The sequence below is a fragment of the Leucopleurus acutus genome (genome assembly GCF_964270905.1).
Source record: "Leucopleurus acutus genome assembly, chromosome: 3".
In the NCBI taxonomy this organism is placed as follows: Eukaryota; Metazoa; Chordata; class Mammalia; order Artiodactyla; family Delphinidae; genus Leucopleurus; species Leucopleurus acutus.
This window is the reverse complement of record NC_139145.1, coordinates 3,575,940-3,595,446: the sequence shown is the minus strand read 5'-3', so window position 1 is coordinate 3,595,446 and position 19,507 is coordinate 3,575,940. Positions and strand designations below refer to the sequence as shown.

Sequence of the window (19,507 nt, the reverse complement as noted above, 5' to 3'; positions counted from 1 at the left end):
AGCCCCTCTCCTCAGCGCCCCCGTGGCCTGGGCCCCAAGGGACTCCCTCTGGCTACTCTGCCAAGTTCCTAGACAGCCCCAGAGCCCGGCTGGGCTGCGCTGGGGGCAACTGAGGCAGGTGGAGGAGGCAGCTGTAAGCAGAGCTGGTAACTAGACCTGGACGACGCAGGGGCCCGGCTGCCTCGCCAGGTTACTCGATCCCCTCGGGGACGCCGGGCCCCGGAGCTGGAATCCTGGGGCGGCTGGGCTGACAGGAGCTCCTTCCATGGAACTGGAGACGGGCATCCCGCCCCCATCCTTACCACGGCAGATGGAGAAACAGGGGCTCCGAGCCTGGCCTCGGGTCACTGAGTCACCTGCTGTGGTATGGAGAGGCCCAGAGAGGGCAAGCTGCTGGCCCAAGGTCACCCAGCAAGGTCATTTCACAGAGAGTAAACACGTGTGCCAGGCCCTGTTCTAGTGCCTTATTTTACAGATGAGAAAATTGAGGCTCTATGTCTTGTCTGGAAAAGGGGGAAAGTCCCAGGGCTCCTCTCTTATGATATGGCAGCCTCCCCGCCCATCGGCATCTTCTTGCTGTTCCTTTGATGGTTCCAGCCTCCAGGGCTTTGCCTTTTCAGTTCCCTCTCCAGGAGGTCCCCTAACCACCAGCCAAAGCAGCCCCTTTGCCATCACTCTCCATCATTCTCTGCATTTTCATCTTCAGGCTTCGATATTATTGTCAGAAGCTGAGTTCTGTTTTCTGGTAATGCGTGTACCCCTATCTCCCCACTGGACTGGGACCCCCCCCAAAGGCAGGGCTTTGCAATTGTCTTGGCCATCGCTGCGGCCCCACGCTGGGAACAGTGTCTGGCACACAACTGGTGCTCAGTAATTGCTCATCCAATGAGTGAATGAATAGCTTCCAATTTGGGGTACAAAGAGCCAGAGCTGGTCACAGATGCTCCCAAGTTGGTGAGGTTGGGTGGAGCTGAGGGCGGGGTCATGGCTGGGGGAGCCCGGGGAAACGGAGCTCCCCAGGGAAGGCAGTTAGAGAAGGCTTCCTGGAGGAGGGGGCATCCCCGTGTAGACTTTTTTTGGGGGGGGAGGGGGCTGCACCTCACGGCATGCGGAACTGCCCCGATCAGGGATCGAACCTATGCCCCTACCATGGAAGCATGGAGTCTTAAACACTGGACTACCAGGGAAGTCCCGGGACTCAGCATTTATAACCGCTCCCAAGTGAGGCTGCTGCCGCTGGTGGTCCGAGGACCATATTCGAAGTAACAGAGGGTCTAAGAGGACCCTTTGAGAGTGTGACATTGGACCCCAGGTGGGAGGTGGGTGGGAGGGAAGGGGTTGCTAGAGTCCAGGGAGTGGGGGTGGAGACCTGAAATAAGGAGGGAGCCATGTGGGTATCTGAGAGAAAAGGCTTTCAGGAGTGAGGAACAGCCCGTGCAAAGGCCCTGGGGCAGGACCGGGCCTGGTGTGCTGGAGGAACAGTGAGGAGGCTCACGTGTCTGGAGCAGAGTGAGCGAGGGGGAGAGAGGAAGGAGAGGACGGCAGGGAGGGGACGGGGCAGGTCGCTCAGGGTCTCGTGGGCCCCAGGAGGACTTGGATTTTTACTGGGAGGGAGCTGGGAGCCCTGGAGGGCTGTGGGCAGAGGAGGGGCGGGGCCTGACTCGGGTGCTCACGCGCGCCCTCTGGTGGCGGCTGCGGGGAGGACAGACTTTGGGGAAGAAGGGTGGGAGCTGTGGACCGGGTGGAGGGGACCGTGGGGTCCAGGCAGGAGATGCTGGGGGCCGACCAGGGAACAGACTAGAGAGGGGTGAGAATTCTGGATGAATTTGGAAGACCCCACAGGACTTTCTGGCATTGGATGTGAGGGTGAGAAAAGAAGGGGCCGCTGCTGAAGGGAGCTGGTGGGGGGGTGACTCCCAGGTGGGGCCTGAACCATTAGCGGAGACAGGGAGCCTGTCCGTCAATAGATCAATTTGGTCTATGCGTTCAGCACCATTCCGGTGAAAATCCCAACATGTTTTATGTTTTATGTTATTTGTTTTGGAACTTACCAGCTGATCCTAAAATGTATGCTGAAGCCCTGGGGTAGCCCAGGTAGCCCTGGCCAGGTGGGAAAAAATGTTCCAGAAGGAAATTTGAACTTTTGACGAAGTTAGAGTAGCTAAGGCCATATGGTACCTGGGAAGGTCGATGGGAGGGTGAAGCCAGGTGGCCTGGGGGGAGTTTCCATCCCTGCCTCAGTTTCCTCATCTGTATAGTGGGACTGTACCAAGGCTTGGAGTGATGGTTGGGAGGTCAGGCAGAGAGGCCGTGCCACAGCGCGAGCCCTCCCGGCTGGGGGTGGACCTCTGTCTCTTTATGACCGTCCCTCCCACCCCCATGTTCATGGATGCACGTCTCCAGGGCTGCAGGCAGGCAGACACATGGGTGCCCTGCACGCCAAGGGGTGCACACGCTGGCCACGCAGCCCCGGGGTTGGGAGGTAGTGCGGCTCCCGGTGACCAGGTGCCAGGGCCGGGGGTGGGGCCACTTCCAGGCAGGTGGGCGCCGGACAGCTGCTGGCAGAGACGCCTCGAGTTTCATGGAGAGAAGCAGATGGTCTTGGAGGGGTGGGAGAGGTGCCACCTCTCCGATAACCCCAGGTCAGGGGGTAAACTGAGGCCAGGTGCAGTGGGTTGGCCCCGACGTGACCCAGACTCCCCCAAAGAGCATGTGGGGTTCAGCTCTGCATGATCGTCAAACTAACAAATGTCGATTGAGCGGGTTTCAGTCTTGGCTCCACCGTTTCCATTTGGGCAAGTGACTTCGCCTCTCTGTGCCTCAGTTTCCTCATCTGTGTAAGGGGCACAGCACCCACCTCTCCGATGTGTTGTGCGGATCAAATGAGTTCATTTAAGTCCTTAGGACAGTGCCTGGCACATCCCAAGTGCTTGGTGTTTGCTACTTTTATTCTTTATTGAGCTTCTACTGAATGCCAGGCCTTATGCTGGGCAGTGGGGACACAGTGGTGGCCAAGACAGGCTCAGTCCCGCCCTCTCGGGGAGCTCAGAGTCCAGTGGGGAAGATGAACAGTTAACCAGGCATTTGGAAGATAGGGTGAGCAGGGCCCTCCGGCACAGGCAGGCAGGAGCCCAGAGGAAGTCAATCCGGGCTGATCTGGGGAGTCTTCCTGGAGGAGATGTCTGAGACCTGACGAGCGAGCGTGTTCACCAGGTTACTGGGAGCAGGAGGAAGGTGTTCCAAGCAGAGGGAACAGCATGTGCAGATCCTCAGAGGTGGAGATGGAAGGGAGGGGACTTCATTTCAAGGGCACTGGGGAGCCATAGAACGGTTTAGAGCAGACGTTCTCAGCTGGGGGTGGTTTTGCCCCCCAAGGGATACTGGGCGGTGTTTGGGGACATTTTTGGTTGTCGCAATTGAGGGATGCTCCTGGCATCGAGTGGGTGGGGGCCAGGAATACTGCTCCACACCTGGCAGCGCCCAGAACCTCCCCACCCCAAAGAATGACCTGGCCCTGAATGTCAGCAGTGCCGAAGGGGAGAGACCCTGGTTTAGATCAGGGAAGAAACAAGTGAGATTTGGGTTCTAGAAAGATTCCTTTGCTACCTTGAGGAGGATACTGAAGGGGCGGGACTGGAAGCCAGGGGACCAGGTAGGGGGTGGGAGCTGGGCTATGGGGCCCTCAGGGCAGGGGAGGGACTGGGAGGCCGGCACCCTTGTCTTTGGCTCAGGAACAATGGGGCTGGTAAGAAAAGCCCAGTTTGGGTTTCAGGGTTCCCAGGGTGGTTCTGAGGGGCTGGGGGCAGCTGTGGACAGAGGGAGGACAAGAACAGCCTTCTAGCCCCGATTTGCTGCATCACAAAGTTATGAAAACCAGGAGAAAAAATGAGCCGTGAGGTCCCATCCCGAACTGGGGCCTCAGTCTTCCCATCTGTGAACTGGGTGTTATATAACTGCTGGCCTCACTGGGTTGAGGGATGGCGGAACGGGTGATTATCAATCTTGCCGTGACCATTCGTATGCTCAACCCCCAGGAGCAAAATCCTGGTAGCAGAGAGCCCTGGGTTCAGTCCAGCTGCTACATCCTCTCTGGTGGGTCATGGCCCCTGAATCAGCCCCTCAGTTTCCCCATCTGCAAAATGGACTGAATGTTATACCAACCGTACTAGAGCCATCAGGGGTCTCCATGAAGCAATTCCTGGAAACCACCTAGCCCGGCCTCTGATACTCAATATACCAACAGCAACAACAATAATAATAATAATTAGCATTTACTGAGCACCTGCAGCATGCCAGGCACTTTGCTAACACCGACCACAGGCCTGTGAGGTCGATACTGTTACTATGCCCATTTCACAGATGAGTAAACTGAGGCTCAGAGGGGTGGAGTGACCTGTTCAGGGTCACACAGCATGTACATAGCAGAGCTGGGATTTGAACACTTATGGCCTTGGAGCCCCTCCCCTCACCACAATGCTGCATGGCCCACGAGTGGAAGCTGTTGTCCTGAAGTTTCTGAAGTTAAAAATTATTCTGGGGGGCTTCCCTGGTGGCGCAGTGGTTGAGAGTCCGCCTGCCGATGCGGGGGACGCGGGTTCGTGCCCCGGTCCGGGAGGATCCCATGTGTCGCGGAGCGGCTGGGCCCGTGGGCTGTGGCCGCTGAGTCTGCGCGTCCGGGGCCTGTGCTCCGCAGCGGGAGGGGCCATGGCAGTGAGAGGCCCGCGTACCAAAGGAAGGAGAAAAAAAAAAATTATTCTGATAAGACATGGGGTAAAAGGCACAGAGCACCACCTCACACCCATTAGGATGGCTGCTATCAAAAAACAGAAAATGGTGTTGGCAGGAGAAATTGGAACACATGCGCAATGCCAGTGGGAATGTAAAACGGTGCAGCCGCTTTGGAAAAGAGCGTGGCAGTTCCTCCGAAAGTTAAGCGTAGAATCCCATACGATCCAGCAATTCCACGCCTGCACATACACCCAAAAGAATTGAGAGCAGGGTCTCAAAGAAATGTTCGCACACCCATTCACAACATAGCCAAAAGGTGGAAGCAGCCCCAGTGTCCATCAACAGGCGAATGGATAAATAAAATGTGGTCTGTCCACACAGTGGAATATTACTGAGCCTTAAAAAGTCAAGGTATTCTGACACTCATTACAACATGGATGAACCTTGAGGACATGATGCTCAGTGAAATAAGCCAGACACAGAAGGACAAATACTGTCTGATTCTACTTGTGTGAGGTCCCTGGAGGAGTCACAGCCATAGAGACAGAAAGTAGATGGTGCGGACCAGGGGCTGGGGGAGGGGATGGGAAGTCAAGTTAATGGGGACAGAGTTTCAGTTTGGGAAGATGAGAAAGTTCTGGAGGTGGCTGGTGGGGATGGTTGCACAAGAATGTGAATATACTTAGTGCCACTTAAAAATGGTTAAGATGGCAAACTTTGTTATACATTTTACCACAATGTTAAAAAAATGTTTAGGGACTTCCCTGGTGGTGCAGTGGTTAGGAATCCACCTGCCAATGCAGGGGACACGGGTTCAAGCCCTGGTCCAGGAAGATCTCACATGCCGCGGAACACCTAAGCCTGTGCACCACAACTACTGAGCCTGTGCTCTAGAGCCCACGAGCCACAACTACTGAGCCCACGCACCGCAACTACTGAAGCCCACGCAGCTAGAGCCCGTGCTCCGCAACAAGAGAAGCCACCGCAATTAGTAGCCTGCGCACCGCAAGGAAGAGTAACCCCCGCTCGCCGCAACTAGAGAAAGCCCAGCGCCCAGCAACGAAGACCCAACGCAGCCAAAAATAAATAAGTAAATAAATAAATCTTTAAAAATAAAAGAAGGCACAGAGCAGACAGAACACCAGAGGCGGGGTGCCCCGGCAGGTGTTGTAAGGAGGAAGCTTGTAGGCTGGGGTAGGCAGCAGCGGGGCTGGTGATCCCATTGTGGGTCTTGAATGCAGTGTCTGGGGCCTGGCTCGGGGGTCGCTGGGAGCCACGGGACGTTGCTAAGCAGGGGAGGAGCCGGGGAAGGAAACTCTTAAGGAAGTAGAGCCAGATCCGCGCACACGTGAGATCCTGGCGTCCGCTGAGTCACAAATCCTGGAAGTTCAGGGTCACAGAGAGGAAACTTCGCTGTTCCACGCAAGGCCTTCCTGTTTTTTGGCCCTGAATCCTAAGAGGCAGGCGTTCCAGGGCCAAAGTCCCCGCCTCGCGTCCACCTCCACGGGTTCAGGATCCCCGCACCCCAAGGCTGGGGCAGGGCTCGGAGATGTACCTGCTGCTCAGACGGGGAAACTGAGGCACGGGGCGTGCCCAGAGGCTGCGGGTGTCTTCTTGGGGCCTCCGGACTGCACTCCTTCTGGGAGGGGCGTGGAGGGCTGGGTTCCAGAGGGTGAGTTCTGTTCACACCGCCCACCAGATCATCACTTGGGACGGGTGGGGGGGTGGTCTCCACTCTACACACCTGGAAGTTTCTCCAAATTCCCTTGAGCGGGAGCGGGAAACAGGCCCCCTGAAGAGGTCGTGAGGCTCCTGTCACAGAGGTATTCCAGGAAAGGACAGAAAGGCTGTTATCGGGAAGGAAGTCAGACTTACCGGGGCCTCTGAGGTCCCTGGCCAGCTAGAATATTCTGCTATTCTAAAGTACTGCAGTTCCCAGATTGTGGTTTATAAAATTCCAAGAGCCTTCGAATTTTTGGTTTTTGAGACTTTCATTTTAAGGTTTTTGTGTTTTAACTCTAAGAATTCGTTCTTTTTAATTTATTTATTTATTCATTTATTTAATTTTTGGCTGCATTGGGTCTTCACTGCTGCACGTGGGCTTTCTCTAGTTGCGGCAAGCGGGGGCTACTCTTCGTTGCGGTGCGTGGGCTTCTCATTGCAGTGGCTTCTCTTGTTGCGGAGCACGGGCTCTAGGCGGATGGGCTTCAGTAGTTGTGGCACACGGGCTCTAGAACGCAGGCTCAGTAGTCGTGGCGCACGGGCTTAGTTGCTCCGCGGCATGTGGGATCTTCCCAGACCAGGGTTCGAACCCTTGTCCCCTGCATTGGCAGGCAGATTCTTAACCACTGCGCCACCAGGGAAGCCCCAGTTCTAAGAATTCTTAAAACATATGTTTTGAGGTTGAAGTTTTTATAAATATATGTTTTGAAATGTTTATCTATTTTTTTTAAATAAATTTATTTATTTATTTTTGGCTGTGTTGGGTCTTCGTTGCTGCACACGGGCTTTCTCTAATTGCAGTGAGCAGGGGCTACTCTTCGTTGCGGTGCACAGGCTTCTCATTGCGGTGGCTTCTCTTGTTGCGGAGCACGGGCTCTAGGCACGCGGGCTTCAGTAGTTGCAGCACGTGGGCTCAGTAGTTATGGTTTGTGGGCTCTAGAGCCCAGGCTCAGGAGTTGTGGCGCTCGGGCTTAGTTGCTCCGCGGCATGTGGGATCTTCCCGGACCAGGGCTCGAACCCGTGTCCCCTGCATTGGGAGGCGGATTCTTTTTTTTTTTTTTAACATCTTTATTAGAGTATAATTGCTTTACAATGGTGTTGTTAGTTTCTGCTTTATAATAAAGTGAATCAGTTATACATATACATATGTCCCCATATCTCTTCCCTCTTGGGGAGGCGGATTCTTAACCACTGCGCCACAAGGGAAGTCCCTGTTTATCTATTATTAGTAGTAATTTTTAATTTAAAATCATTTAATTTTTAAAATATTCTCGTGATTATCCTTTTGTTGTTAGAAACTGTTTCCTGAGCTTTCACTAAAATGTGGTCAGAAAGTTGTTCTGGTAATTAATAAGTGCTGGTGTTATTGTTGTTGCCATGATTGTTGTTATTTTTAAATGATTACCCCCCAATGGGGAATTTTTCTGGAAATTGAAGGTCCCCGCCGCCGCGGCTCTCGCGCCCCCTCTGCTGGTAGCAATGGGGACTGCAAGCTACACGGCTCACCGCATGGCCCCTCGCTCGCAGGTGTCACCTCCTGTCGCCCTGACCTCGCCATGCGGACCCCGCGAGCGCCCCCTCCCCGCCCGGCCCTACTGCTCCTGCTGCTGCTACTGGGAGGCTCCCACGGCCTCTTCCCCGAGGAGCCGCCGCCACTCAGCGTGGCCCCCAGGGACTGTGAGTGGGGGGCCTGGAGAGGGGGAGTCCCGAGGGAGGGTCTTGCTCCCCAGCTGGATCAGCTGCCCCCTCCCCCGGGGGCTCACCAGGCCAGGCTCACCCTGGCCCTGAATCACACCCCTCCTCGCCCTCTCCCCAGACCTGAACCACTATCCCGTGTTCGTGGGCAGCGGGCCAGGACACCTGACCCCCGCAGAGGGCACCGACGATCTCAACATCCAGCGGGTTCTGCGGGTCAACAGGACGCTCTTCATCGGGGACAGGTACGAGGGACTGTCGGGCAGAGTGTGCAGGGTGAGGTGTGGGGGAGTAGGTGGTAGCATTTTAGGGAGGTTTGCACGCTGGGGCCTGTTGTTTGGCTGGAGTGTGAATGTGTGTCCCTGGGGTGGGATTTTTAAGGGTGCTGAACTCTGGGTGTGGTTGGACCCCAGAGCTGGCTATGATGTGTTACCAGGTAGGGACAGCTGTTTGGTCAAAATTCACTGGGTGCTAGAGAGGGTGCTGAAGTGGCCCCAAAGGCTTTTCGGAGAAGGTGACATTTGAGTTGAGAACTGATGAGGAGCCAGCTATAAGGAAATCTGAGGGAGAGGGAGAAGTCAGGGCATAGGACACAGCCCGTGCAAAAGTCCTGGGGCCGGACTCTGCCTGGCATGGTGGAGGGCTAGCAAGGAGGCCCGCGTGGCTGGAGCAGAGTGAGTGAGGGGGAGAGAAGGAGGAGGGGAGGGCAGGGAGGGGACGGGGCAGGGAGGGCAGGGCCTTGTGGGCTGTAGGGGAGGACCTGGGCTTTTACCCCCAAGGGAGGTGGGACCCTGGAGGGCTGTGGGCAGAGGAGGGACAGGACCTGACTCAGGTGCTCACAGGTGCCCTCTGGTGGCGGCTGGGGGAGGACAGACTGTACTGGTGAGGGCAGGAGCCACTAGACTAGGGCAGAGGGGACAATGCTGGTCCAGGTGGGCAGTAATGGGGGCTGAACTAGGGTGGTGGTCATAGAGGATGTGAGAAGTGGGTGAACCCTCGCTAGATACTGAAGGCAGAGGTGACATATTGGGAGGGAAGGAGAAGGGAGTTGAAGGTGACTCCCACGTCGTGGGGATAGAGTTGCCTCAGCCAAGATGGTGGACGGGGCGGGAGCAGATTTGGGGGATGGTCGGGTGCCGTGTGGCCAAGCTGAGTGTGAGACAGAGTATGAGACACCTTTGAGCCCCCTCGTGGAGACCTTGAGGGTTAGCTGGACCCCAAATCTGGAGCTCAGGGGAGGCCCTGGCTGGAGACAGGACTGTGGGTGTCATCCGGGCAGAGACGTGGTTCCAGCCCTGAGAGTGGACAAGGCGGCCCAGGAGGGGTATGGATGGGGGAGGGAAGAGGCCAGAGGACCCAGGTGTGGGCCCACCAGGGAGAGAGGAGGGCCCGGAGAGGTGGGAGGGAAGCCAGGAGAGTGCAGGGTCCAAGAACCCAGTGAGGATGGAGTTCCCAGGACGAGGGTGGACTGGCCGGGGGAGACGCTGTGGAGAGGGGGAGGAGGACAGAGAAGTGACCGCTGGACTTAACAGGGGCCAGTGACCTTGATTAGGGCAGTTTCTGTGGCATGGGGTGAGCGGTGAGAGCCTGGGAGAGACTGAGGGGTGCTGAGACGGGGACAGCAGATGTAAAGGCATCAGACAGTGTGTTGTGTTGGGTGTAGGCCATGGGGTGTGTAAGCGTGAGGTGTCGTGGTAAGGCATGTGGGGTGTGCCAGAACCCGTGGCTCACTTTAGGGCACGAGGAGGCGTGTCAGGGCATGCACATGCGGAGCTGCACGTGGCAGAGGCGCTGGCATGCCCCTGTTTGGCACGTGTTGGCCTCACGTCTGCTGTCAGAATAGTGGGCGGGGAGGGGAGGCTCTCCGATCTCATTAACTACACCCCTCCTCTAGGGACAACCTGTACCGGGTGGAGCTGGAGCCCCCCACGTCCATGGAGCTGCGGTACCAGCGGGTGAGGAGGGGGTGCAGGAGGGAGGGGAGGGGGCAATTCTTGGGGCTCCCGCCAGGGGGCCCGGACACTGAGCTGGGGAGCAAGGTGGATTCGGGCCTCCCTAGCAGGGTTCCTAGGGCTGTCAAGGACCCCGCTCACCTCACCAGCTCTCTGTGTCCCAGAAGCTGACCTGGCGCTCCAACCCCAGCGACATCAACGTGTGTCGGATGAAGGGCAAGCAGGAGGTAAGTGGGCCCTGGCCACGCCTCCAACCACGCCCCAATCCGTCCTGGCCACCCCCCACCCAGGGCAAATCTTCTGCTTTCATTCTATGCCAGGGCCCTGGTGTTGCCATGGCTAATCCCAGAGCCTGGCCACAACCCCAAGGTGGTCCTCTGTCGTGGCCGTGCCCTTAGCCCTCGTCTTGCCATAGCTCCACCCCTTCAAGTGCCCTATTTCCCTGTCTGGGCCCCTCCCTTAGTCATGGCCTCGCCCCCAGCCGAGTCCTAGTTTAGCCCCCTGATTTTGCCATGCCCACATCCCTGGCCCCTCCTTGCAGGCCCCGCCTCTTTCCTGACCCCGCCCGCACCCGTGACCACACCCACCCTGGCTTCTCTCTTCCCGCCGCCCCAATCCAGGGCGAGTGTCGAAATTTTGTAAAGGTGCTTCTACTTCGGGACGAATCCACCCTCTTCGTGTGTGGTTCCAATGCCTTCAACCCCGTGTGTGCCAACTACAGCGTGAGTCACCGCTCTTCGAAGCCCTGACTGCCCCAGGTTCAACCTCCACGCCTTTGCTCACTGGCCCTCCACTGGTCATGCCCTATCCCCAGGCCACATCATCTCCTACAGGAAGCCTTACTGGATATGCCCTCCCAGACCCCTCACCCGGAGCTCCAGAGGAGTCTTCCAAAGGAGGCCTGTACAGGCTGCAGCAACTTAAACTACAAACCAGTTATAGGATGAATTAGGATCGATTCAGACCCATTTATTACAGATCAGTAAATTGAGTCCCAGAGAGGTTAAATGACTGACCAAGTCACACAACATCCAAGGTGGCGCCAGGAGTCCCCTTGGAGCGGGTGGCTGGGGGAGCCAGGGGCTGCTAGGTATAGACAGGAGCTCTGTCACTCAGTCCCTGTCCCCCCTGCAGATGGACACACTGCAGCCCCTCGGGGACAACATCAGTGGCATGGCCCGCTGCCCATACGACCCCAAACACGCCAATGTTGCCCTCTTCTCTGGTGAGTGCCCCCAACTCTGACCATCTGATGGGGCCCCAGTCCACAGCAAGACATGGCATTTTCCACTCTTGGAGTCAGGCCATTTAGAAGATGGCTGGGAGACCATCTCTCCAGCTATGAAACAGGCAGAATCTGAAGGGCAGGGCTCAGCCGAGGTTGGGGATGAGCTGAGGAGTTGGGGATCAGCCTGAAGTCAGGGCCTCGGCAGGGTTGGGGCTCAGCCCGGGGCTTAGGGCTCACTTAGGCTCAGGGCTCAGTCTTGAAGTCAAGTTTTGACCCACCCAGCCTCCGGCCTCTATGATCTAATCTCTCACCTGCCTCCCCCTGACTCACCCCCATCCAGAAGGGATGCTCTTCACAGCCACCGTTACCGACTTCCTAGCCATCGACGCCGTCATCTACCGCAGCCTCGGGGACCGGCCCACTCTGCGCACCGTGAAACACGACTCCAAGTGGTTCAAAGGTGGGGCGATAGGTGCAGACCTGGTAGGGCTGACATTCATCTCAAATTCCCCCACCAGAATAATAGTCCCAGAGGAGACAGGCAGGGAGCTCCCATCTCATCTTTGGAACCTACTAGCCTCTTTGAAGATAAAGTTAGAAGAAAGATTTAAGTTGGATCTAAAGTAGAACCTGCTGGAAATGGGTGGTTTAGCAACCTGAAATGGAACAGCATGAGTGGTATGGTAGGAGCTCAGCTCAACACATGAAGGAGGAAGGTGACAACAGTAGACATTGTCTATGGAAAGAAGACACGGTGATTTTAGGATTCTGACACCTACTCCCTCCAAAAAAACCCCAAAACTTTGGTCTCTTTTATTTTGCCCGGGTAATCAGCTTATATTCCCCCCTTCACTGTAAAAGGAGCCACCCAGGCTACTGTGTTCCCAGCCCCAGAAACTCCCTTTCTCCTGTCGCGGGCTGAGTTCTGACCCCTCGTCTCCTACAGAGCCCTACTTTGTCCACGTGGTGGAGTGGGGCAGCCACATCTACTTTTTCTTCCGGGAGATCGCAATGGAGTTTAACTACCTGGAAAAGGTAGGGCCCTATTTCCCCTCCCAAAGAGGCCCAGGCAGTGGGGCATGCAGCTGAGAGGCTCTGATCTCGGGAAGTGGGGAGCAGAGGTGGTTCCGTGAAACTCCACCTGGGGCGACAGTGTCCCTCTGGTCCTCAGGGCCCTCCACTCTAGCCGGGTCCAGGCCCCTGGGGCTTGAAGACATTTCTGGAGCAGCCCTGGGTGAGGGTCCCGGGTCTGAAGTCAGATACACCCGATTCCAGTCCCAGTGCCGTTGCTGTTCACCTGTCCACCCACCCATCTACCATCATTTATCCATCCTTCCTCAGCGGCCCATCTGTCTGCCCACTCACTCTCCCACTCAGCCGCCCTCTCACCTACCCACCTGTCTGTCCTTCAGCCCACCCACACTTCCAATCCAACCACTTATCTATCCATCCGCCCACCCCCTGACTCAGCCATCCTCCATCCATCCGTCCACCCATCTACCCTTCCATGCACCTATATATCCATCCACCCACCTCCCACTCATTGACTTCTTTATCCATTCATACACCTACCTGTCCATTCATTCATACACCTAACCATCCATTGAGCTATCCTCCTACTGATCAGCTCATCCATCTACCATCCATCTCTCCACCTACCTGCCCACCCCTCTATAATCCAATTATCTATCCCATCTTCTCCTCATGACCTGCTCATCCACTCCATTCAACCTTCTATCCACCCATGGATCCACCCATCCACTGATCTGTCATTACCTCCTTCATCTGCCTTTCCATCCAGCCATTCATCCATTCCCCTACCCATCTCTCCACTCATCCACACTCACATCCATCTGTCCACCCATCCATCCACACACCCATCCATCCACCCACCCATTCATCTACCCATCTATCCATTCATGCAGACTCACACCCATTTACTCATCCAACCATCCAGCCAGCCACCCATCCATCCACACACCCATTCATCCATCAGTTGATTATCTCCTTCTTCCTTATCTTCACTGTCCATCACTGTGTCCTTCAAATTCATCCATCCATCCACTGATCCATCCATACATCCATCCCATCCCTCAATCCACGGAGACATTTAAGTGCACAGACTGCCACTTACTACTAGTGTGACCTTGGGCCTCGGTCACTTTCCTTTCGCTGTGCCTCAGTTTCCCCCCTGTACCCCGGGGATATCAGTAGGCCCTCCTCTGTAGAGCTTTGGGAGGAACGTGAGAGATGAGGAGGATAAAGTGCCTGGTACTCAATGAGTGATCTGTAAGTGGAAGCGATGATGATTACGCTTGTCGTGGTGGCTGTGATCATCGTCATCCCCACATTTCGCTGGGGAATCTGGTGCTCAGGGGGCTAAGGTGACTGGCTGGGGCACCCACAGTGACCCACGGCCAGGCTCCTGCATCCCATCCTGGGTAGCGGGCAGTGCGACCTGCGGGCAGGCCTTGTGGAACACAGGGCTCAGCCCCCGCCCCGCCCCCCCCCCCCCGCCTGCTGATGTGCCAGGTGGTGGTGTCCCGTGTGGCCCGGGTGTGCAAGAATGACGTGGGCGGCTCCCCTCGCGTGCTGGAGAAGCAGTGGACGTCGTTCCTGAAGGCACGGCTCAACTGCTCGGTGCCAGGGGACTCCCACTTCTACTTCAACGTGCTGCGGGCCGTCACGGGCGTGGTCAGCCTGGGGGGCCGGCCCGTGGTCCTTGCTGTTTTCTCCACGCCCAGCAACAGGTCAGCGGGCTCCGTCGGGAGCAGACTGGGAGCACCGGGTGGGCACGGGCGGAGAGTTCCCATGTTACCTCACCACATATCCCCTGGGTCCTGCACTGGGCAAGATTCGACTCCCGGGAGGCCTCGGCCCCAGGCCAGGGGGCACCAAGCCAGACACTGACCCTCCGAGGCCCTTTGGCCAGAACTTGGCAGATGAGGGTAGGGGGGCGTCCCCATCCTCTGCCTTTGGAGGAGGGGTCGGGGAGGGCTTTCTGGAGGAGGCATCAATGGTTGTGAGATGGAAGAAGCGGGAAGAGCATTCCAAGTTGGAAGAACAGCCTGTGCAAAAGCCCTGAGGCTGCAATGAGCTTGCTATGTTTAAACCATAGGGAGGAGGCCCGTGTGGCTGGCTTGGAAGGAAGCAAGGGGGAGAGTGGAGGATATGAGGGCAGGGAGGTGATGGGCTGTGGGGAGGAGCCTGGATTTTATCCTGAGAGCACTAGGGAGCCATGGGAGAGTAAGGAGCAGAAGAGGGACCAGGTCAGGTTTGCATTTTTGGAAAACTACCTGGGGAATGGGTTGAAAGGGAGCAAGGGTGGCACCTGGGAGACTGGATATGCAGGCAAGTGACAAGGCGGGGCCTGGACACGGGTAGCTGTGGAGGGGCTGAACTACGGTCCAGTCTGAGAACTGTTCAGCAGGTGAAGTGACTGGACTGGATGGGGGGTGGGGGGAGGCAGCAACCTCTGGCCCAAGGAACTGAACATGTGACAGCTCCGGAGGACAAACACTCCTCCACCTGCTTGCCCAGGGCAGTCCCCCACCCCCACCCCACCCCTGGCCAGGCTCACTGCTCCCTTTCATCTGCCCCCACCCACAGCATCCCCGGCTCGGCCGTCTGCGCCTTTGACATGACACAGGTGGCTGCCGTGTTTGAGGGCCGCTTCCGTGAGCAGAAGTCCCCTGAGTCCATCTGGACACCCGTGCCGGAGGACCAGGTGCCACGGCCCCGGTGAGAGCCCCCTCGACCCTGAGAGACAGGTGCCTGGGTAGGATCCTGACCCTGGACCAAGGGCTTGGACTTCCAGGCAGTTAGTTATTTCAATAGCTGTTGCCAAGTTCAGCTGTACCCATTATGCAGGTGGGGAAAACCGAGGCCCTTTGGGCAGGGCAGCAGGTCCCCTGGTGAATCAGAGCCCCTATGTGGGGGCCTCCATGTCCACCCTGACCACCCCCTCGTCCCCACCCAGGCCCGGGTGCTGTGCAGCTCCCGGCATGCAGTACAATGCCTCCAGCGCCTTCCCGGACGAGATCCTCAACTTCGTCAAGACACACCCCCTGATGGACGAGGCAGTGCCCTCACTGGGCCACGCACCCTGGATTGTTCGGACTCTGATGCGGTCAGTCCCTACACGGGGCCGGGGTCCTGCTGGCCAGGTGGGAAGGAGAGCCCTGGCCAGGTTGGTGGGCAAGGAGGGAGGCACAGGGCCAACTTCGGACACGAGGGGGAAGCCGGACACTCAAGACAGCCGGGCATGAGGCTCCGGGGATGCCCAGAAAGAGGGAGAAACAGAGAGAGGGAGAGAGAGACCATCTGACACAAAGAGATGGAGGGAGACAGGGAGAGAGACAGGCAGGCCCAGGTAGGAGTCGGGTTTGGGGGTGTGTTTCTCTCCATGATGTGCCCCCTTGGAGCCACGCCCATGTCCACCTTGCTGGGCGTGGGTGGTGTCTCTGAGTGCGCCCAGGACCCCAGGGGGCTGGGAGGCGGCCTGACCTCTGTCCAACCCTGGCCCCAGGTACCAGCTGACGCGAGTGGCCGTGGACGTGGGCGCCGGCCCCTGGGGCAACCAGACTGTCGTCTTCCTGGGTTCTGAGGCGGGCACTGTCCTCAAGTTCCTTGTCTGGCCCAACGCCAGTGCCTCGGGCACCACCGGGCCCAGTGTCTTCCTGGAGGAGTTTGAGACTTACCGGCCGGACAGGTGAGGCCGGGCAGAGGTCAAGGGACAGGGCCAGTGGGCAGGGAGATAGGGCGTGCCCCTTGAGTCTTACCAATCTGCTCACCCCCAGGTGTGGACGCTCTGGGGGTGGCGAGACAGGGCAGCGGCTGCTGAGCCTGGAGCTGGATGCGGCCTCGGGTGGCCTGCTGGCGGCCTTCCCCCGCTGTGTGGTCCGAGTGCCCGTGGCGCGATGCCAGCAATACTCAGGATGCATGAAGTGAGTACTCCTGGGCCAGCTGTGAGCAGGGCAAGTGAGGGGAGGTGAGCATGGGAAGAGGGAGAGAGTCAAGTTCAAGTCCAGGCCCCAACAGCATCCTGACTCACTGAACGATGAGCAGGGCAGAGGGCAGAACATGTGCAAAGGCCCTGGGGCAGGACTGGGCCTGGTGTGTTGGCGGAACAGAGAGGGGGCCTGTATAGCTGGAACAAAATGAGCGAGGGGGAGAGAGGGAGGAGGGGAGGTCAGGGAGGGGCCGGGGCCGGGGGTGGGTCGTGCAGGGTCTGTGGGCTGTGGGGAGTACTTGGGCTCCTTCCCCCACCCCTAGAGTGAGGTGGGAGCCCTGGAGGTCTATGGGCAGAGCGGGATGGGATGTGAGTGACATTTCTAAGAGCCTCAGGAGCAGAAGCTGGGGACCAGGGAGACAGCTGTTTGTCTGCCTCTAAAATGGGTGGGAGGGATGTCCCTGGGGGTCCAGTGGTTAAGAATCCGCCTTCCAATGCAGGGGACATGCGTTCAGGCCCTGATCGGGGAACTAAGATCCCACATGCCGCGTGGCACAGCCAAAAAATAAAATAAAATAAATAAAATGGGTGGGAAGATCACATGCAGATAAAACACTGGCACATCTCTGGACTCACAGTGTGCCCTCCACACACTGGAGAGCACCTGACCCTGTGCCCGCCGACTTGGCAATAATGATGCCATAGCACACACCCAAAGCACAGACTCAGGGGCAAGCCTGCCTGGGCTCCAACCCTGGCTCTGTCCCCTGGGCAAAAGTAAACTTTCCTGAGCCTCAGTTTTCTCATCTGTAAAATGGGGAAGAAATAGCCCCCACCGCTGAGACGTACCTTGAGAACTCCCAGAGTTGACAGTAAGAGGTGCCTCAGAAGGGGCTGTGGTTGATCTGCTCTCCGGGTCCCTTGTCTGCTCCAGGAACTGTATTGGCAGTCAGGACCCCTACTGCGGCTGGGCCCCGGATGGCTCCTGCATCTTCCTCAGCCCCGGCACCAGGTACTGGGGACGAGGGAGGTGGGGGGCGGGTATGTGACCCACGTGATGATCGGGAGTTGCCCCCCGCCCCCCAGCCACAGCTCTGTGCGAGAGGTTTCTGCTGACTGCGCCTCTCTGCCCCCCTGCCCTCATCAGAGCCAACTTTGAGCAAGACGTGTCCGGGGCCAGCACCTCAGGCTTAGGGGACTGCACAGGTAAGCGGGGGAGAGGGGAGGAGGCCTGGGGACTCGGAGTCCTGGTCCTCCAGGGTTCTCACACCCGCTGCCGCCCATGCCCAACGCGGGGGTGGGGGGGGCGGTACTGGCTACCGTCAGGGCTTGGGAAGGGCAGGGGGCCCCACTTCCAGGTAGGGAGGTGGGAAAAGGACCGACAGATGGCGAGGGGGCGCTGGGGACCGCAGAGAGAGAGGCCAGGAGACAGATGGGCAGACAAACTTTAAGACATGCCAGTGGACAAAGAGATGGGCAGACGGGCGTTGAAAGGGTCAGAGAGGCGCCACGAAGCAGAGAAGCAGACAGACGTTGAGTGCGTAGACCAGCCGGAGGCCGCGAGAGGTGCGCAGGGGACCGTCCCCGGCCGGGCCCCTCACACGCCGCCCTCCCGGCCAGGACTCCTAGGGGCCAGCCTCTCGGAGGAGCGCGCCGGGTTGGTGTCGGTGAACCTGCTGGTGACGTCATCGGTGGCGGCCTTCGTGGTGGGCGCCGTGGTGTCCGGCTTCAGCGTGGGCTGGTACGTGGGGCTCCGCGAGCGGCGCGAGCTGGCCCGCCGCAAGGACAAGGAGGCCATCCTGGCGCACGGGGGCGGCGAGGCCGTGCTGAGCGTGAGCCGCCTGGGCGAGCGCCGGGCGGGCGGCCCCGGGGGCCGGGCCGGGGGCGGCGGCGGGCCCGGGGTTCCCCCCGAGGCCCTGCTGGCGCCCCTGATGCAGAACGGGTGGGCCAAGGCCACGCTGCTGCAGGGCGGCTCCCACGACCTGGACTCGGGGCTGCTGCCCACGCCCGAGCAGACGCCGCTGCCCCAGAAGCGCCTGCCCACCCCGCACCCGCACGCCCTGGGCCCCCGTGCCTGGGAGCACGGCCATACGCTGCTCACGGCCTCCCTCTCATCCTCCCTCCTGCTGCTGGCCCCTGCCCGCGCCCCCGAGCCGCCCCCCGCGCCCGGCGAGCCGGCCCCCGACGCCCGCCTCTTCGTCGCGCGGCCCGGCCGCGCCTCCCACGGCGACTTCCCGCTCACCCCCCACGCCAGCCCGGACCGCCGGCGGGTGGTGTCGGCGCCCACGGGCCCCTCGGACCCGAGCTCCGCCGCCGACGGCCTCCCTCGGCCCTGGAGCCCACCGCCCACCGGCAGCCTCCGGAGGCCGGGCGCGCACGCCCCGCCCGCCGCCGCGCTGCGCCGCACGCACACGATCAACAGCGGCGAGGCCCGGCCCCGCGGCCGCCACGCCCGGCCCGGCACGGACTTGGCCCACCTCCTCTCGTACGGGGGCCCGGACAGGACTGCGCCCCCCGTGCCCTAGGCCGGGGCCGCGCGCCTCGGCGGTGCCAGCCACGGGAACCAGGAGCGAGAGACCGGGCCAGCTCCGAGTGGGTGCTCAGACCCCCGGCCCAGCCGCGCGGGGTGGGGGGCGCCCTCCGCCGCCCGGAAGCACAAGGGGCTCGACTCCCGGCCCCGCCGCGTCCCGGGGCCGGCCGCAGGACCCTGAGGCGGTCTGGGGCAGGCGGGCGGGCGGGCGGAATGTGCTGTGGATTTGAGGTTGACCTTCTGCGCGTGGATTTTTGGTTTGTTTTCCAATTTGCGTTTCTTTTGCAGTTTTCTAACCAATTGCACAACTCCGTTCTCGGGGTGGCGGCCGGGGGCTTGGCGGTGGGAAGGGGAGGGGGCACATCTGCAGACCCCAGCTCCCCCCCCCCCGCCCCACCCAGAGGTCCCTCCTCGACCCGGCCCCCGGCATGTATGTATGTATGTGTGTGTGTGTGTGTGTGTGTGTGTGTGTGTGTGCGCGCGCGTGCATGCCGTGTCCGTGTGCAAGGGGCCGGGAAGGGGAGGGAGGCGTGCGCGTGTGCCCGCGGGCTGCTGCGGCGTGTGCGTGGGGGCGGCCACGTGCGGTGTGTGTGTCTGTGTGCGAGCGCGGAGGCCCCAGCGGCCTGGGCGTTGGCTGAGCCGACGCCGGGGCTTCCAGAAAGCCGGGGGCCTCCAAGGTGCCGGTTAGGAGTTTGAGGGGT

At 59.2% G+C, this 19,507-nt stretch overlaps 1 protein-coding gene across 1 annotated transcript; it reads left to right on the top strand.

Moving 5' to 3' along the window:
* Positions 1 to 6,297: 6,297 nt before the first annotated feature.
* SEMA6B (semaphorin 6B) lies at positions 6,298 to 18,934 on the top strand. The gene is made up of 17 exons (XM_082836975.1): positions 6,298 to 6,400; positions 7,978 to 8,127; positions 8,267 to 8,390; positions 10,040 to 10,100; positions 10,262 to 10,324; positions 10,718 to 10,819; positions 11,232 to 11,322; positions 11,666 to 11,785; positions 12,272 to 12,360; positions 13,858 to 14,075; positions 14,935 to 15,066; positions 15,305 to 15,454; positions 15,854 to 16,036; positions 16,125 to 16,271; positions 17,211 to 17,288; positions 17,424 to 17,482; positions 17,897 to 18,934. Exons 2-17 carry the CDS (start codon positions 8,007 to 8,009, stop codon positions 18,799 to 18,801), a joined length of 2,643 nt encoding a protein of 880 aa, XP_082693101.1. The 5' UTR covers positions 6,298 to 6,400; positions 7,978 to 8,006; the 3' UTR covers positions 18,802 to 18,934.
* Positions 18,935 to 19,507: the final 573 nt, after the last annotated feature.